At 41.1% G+C, this 3014-nt stretch overlaps 1 protein-coding gene across 1 annotated transcript in view; it reads left to right on the top strand.

Moving 5' to 3' along the window:
- The window catches only part of LOC118339881 (sodium/hydrogen exchanger 2-like), an 8857-nt gene extending 6442 nt beyond the window's left edge, over positions 1-2415 (top strand). Inside the window, exons 7-13 of the mRNA XM_035677680.1 lie at positions 42-131; positions 220-290; positions 438-605; positions 1005-1110; positions 1241-1357; positions 1455-1548; positions 1631-2415. Coding sequence (XP_035533573.1) covers positions 42-131; positions 220-290; positions 438-605; positions 1005-1110; positions 1241-1357; positions 1455-1548; positions 1631-2043 — 1059 coding nt within the window. The 3' untranslated portion in view covers positions 2044-2415. The remainder of the gene's footprint in view (positions 1-41; positions 132-219; positions 291-437; positions 606-1004; positions 1111-1240; positions 1358-1454; positions 1549-1630) is intronic.
- The last annotated feature ends 599 nt before the right edge of the window (positions 2416-3014 follow it).

The following is a 3014-nucleotide window of genomic DNA, read 5'->3' as shown; positions in this document are numbered from 1 at the left end:
CTGAACCCTTTTAAATCTTCAAATATTTACCATCTTTCCAGGGCATCAGCATCCGTCCCATAGTAGAATATATAAACATTAGGAGGACCAACAAAGACCTGCATACCATCAACGTAGAGGTTCACACCAGGGCAAGTATCAGCTTTGCTTTCCCACCTCTACGTAGTCTTAGTTTTTATTCTGTCTGTGGCTGGTGAATTACATTTGTGTTTCTTCCAGGTGATGGAGCATGTCGTTTGTGGTATTGAGGACTTGTGTGGACAATGGAGCCACTATTACTGGAAAGACAAGTAGGGTCTATTTTTGGAGTCCAATAAAAAATTTATTGATTTAGAAATGTGTGTATTGATTTAGAAGATTTGTGTCTCTTCTTGCCGATTAAGGTAAATGTATTCATTCATTTACCAGTGATCTGTGTTACTTTGTCTTTGCTTCAGGTTTAAGAAGTTTAACGACCGTATTTTGAGGCGTATCCTGCTCCGAGACAACAGGGCAGAGTCCAGTATTGTGTCTCTGTATAAGAAACTGGAGCTGCAGAATGCCATCGAGTTACTGGACACACCTATGGGAGACCTCAGCGCAGCGCCATCTATGGTTTCTCTGCCGTAAGTTCTACAGAAGGGTCTGTTTTGTCCTTTGTCAGGTCAAGGTCTTTGAAAAGGACTTGATGTCTTATTATAAAGTGGAAAAACAAAAAAAGTGCAACCAAAGAGCTTCAGCACCTGCTCAAAAATTAGACTTATTATTATTATCTTATAACAGCTTATTATTGATGTACTAATCAAGGTATCACTCAAAGTCTTTACACAAGACTACATAAGTGCATCAGCTAAATGCACGAAACTTAATCTAATTTGGTTCCAGCTGATGATGCTGTTTCTCCATCAGATGTAATCCGGTATCCTAACCTTAATTGCCACCCATCATAATGTCGATAGCAATAATAAAACATTACATTTCAGCAATATCTCTCTCTGTTTCACTGTCCATTCACCTCCTATCAGTGACGAGAGGAAGGAGACATCTCGACCGAAGAAGAAGTTCCTGACTGCTGACGTGAGGAAAATGCACGACATCCTGTCAAAGAACATGTACAAGATCAGACAGAAGGTAAGTACAACACCTGCTGAGATGCCTTTTAGAGGGGATGTGATCCCACCTGCAGTATGAACTTAATATGTCAAAGTGTTTGTATTCAGTGCACTTCCACTTTCTCCAAATATATCTCAATGTTGTTCAGACAATGGCTTACACCAACAAATACAATCTGCCCGACGACAGCCGAACCAGAGAGATTCTGATTCGCCGCCACGCAAGCATCAGACGCAGCGTCCGTGCCTCAAGTTTCCGCGAGCCGGTGGGTTTCTGTTTTAGAACACATTAGAAATACATTGCCTTTTTTTTTTTAAACCTCACCTCTGCCTACCTGACCTTCACTCTTCCTCCTCTTCCAGTCTGAACAAAACATCCCTAAGTCTCAAAAATACTACTCCCTCCAACCTGGAGGGGATCTGGAGACTGCATTTGCCCTCAGAAGGCGAAGTCATGGTGAGTTTGTACAGATTTTATTGGCTGTTTTTGTCTTTTTTTTTTATTAATTTAAGGAACTTTTTCTCAAATGTTATGTTAGGTGGTGGTAGTGGTCCCCAGTTCTCTGGTGCATCACCGCACTCCTCATCCCGCTCCCTAGTGCCTATGAAGAGGTTGAACACCATCAAGGAGTCTGGAAGTGCAGGAGAGCAGCCAGCCACTTCCGCCCACCCACGCTCAACCTCTCCTGGGGTAGATGTTTTGGACGAGAGGGGCCCTAGAAGTCTAGGAGGTTCTAGCCTCAGAGGCTGGAGACCAGTTCCTGCATCCAGGAGGCGCAGTTCAGATCGGGTCAATGAAGACCCTACTGACTCTGAGTGTACAGGAGAAAGGGATGAACCAGTCCGTCCTCCCCAGCTACCACCACCTCGTGGGTGGTTACCTGAGAACCAGGATCCCGGAGACAACGAGGCAGGAAACCCCCTACTAAGACACTCGTCAAAGGGGTCATGATGGACAGAAAGGGAAGGACAGAGGGACATAGTCAGGTCAAGTGAATAAGGTTAACTTGTTCACTTGAGGACGAACTAGATAAAAACTAATATGTCAAATAGGCTAACTGACAACTGACAAAAATGATGGTCAAAGAATATGGGGAATATGATCAGAGTTCAGTGAAAAATGCCATGATATCATCTGTGTTAGGTAGTTTTACTGCTCTTTTCTAACTATTTGATTATACTCCAACACCAATGTATACTTCCTGATATCTGTCTCTGAGAAGACAGAGAGTCGTCTGTGTTTGTATAATAAAAACTGCATTACAGCTGTAGCACTTACTACCATGTTCTCTGTCAGTACAAGTGTATTTGCACACGCAGACACGCCTGCACAATTTTTATTTATTATTTTTAAGTTTTTGTATGTTAAGTTTGAATACTTTACAGCAAAATCAGTTTGGTATATTTAAAATATATTTTTAGACATTTTTTAAACATTTGTGTGGTGAATTTAATGAATAAATGTTGTCAAAAGTCCTATATGAAAATAAAAAGCAATTAACCTCTGGCATCTTCCCATCCCAACACATTACACATGAGCTCAGTGGTCATATCTATTTATGTATTTAAAGAAATAGGAGTAACAATAGTCTTCAAGCCAGTAGGATTAATGAGTCAGATCTTCAGTTTATAGATCCAGTTAGATTACATCATGCATACAGTTATATTATACTATATTCTACCATTTAACCAGTACATTTCAAACCAGGCAGATGACCCACAGGTACTATTAAACTCAGGAAAGAGGAGATAGAGCTCTGAAGACTCTCTCCCTCGTTTGCGTTAATGTGCTTTTTTATTAGTCCATCCGACTCTCTGACTGCCTGCCACACCCAGTATCATCTTTCAAAGTTTACATCTTTATATCTGCCAGGCTCCGACAGCAAAAGCTATAACTGCTTTGTTGTATATTGAGTAGCAATG

Source organism: Morone saxatilis, unplaced genomic scaffold (genome assembly GCF_004916995.1).
Source record: "Morone saxatilis isolate NCDOM2014 unplaced genomic scaffold, NCSU_SB_2.0 Contig6, whole genome shotgun sequence".
Lineage (NCBI taxonomy): Eukaryota > Metazoa > Chordata > Actinopteri > Moronidae > Morone > Morone saxatilis.
The sequence above is the reverse complement of the archived record's forward strand: the minus strand, read 5'-3'. Positions and strand labels throughout refer to the sequence as shown.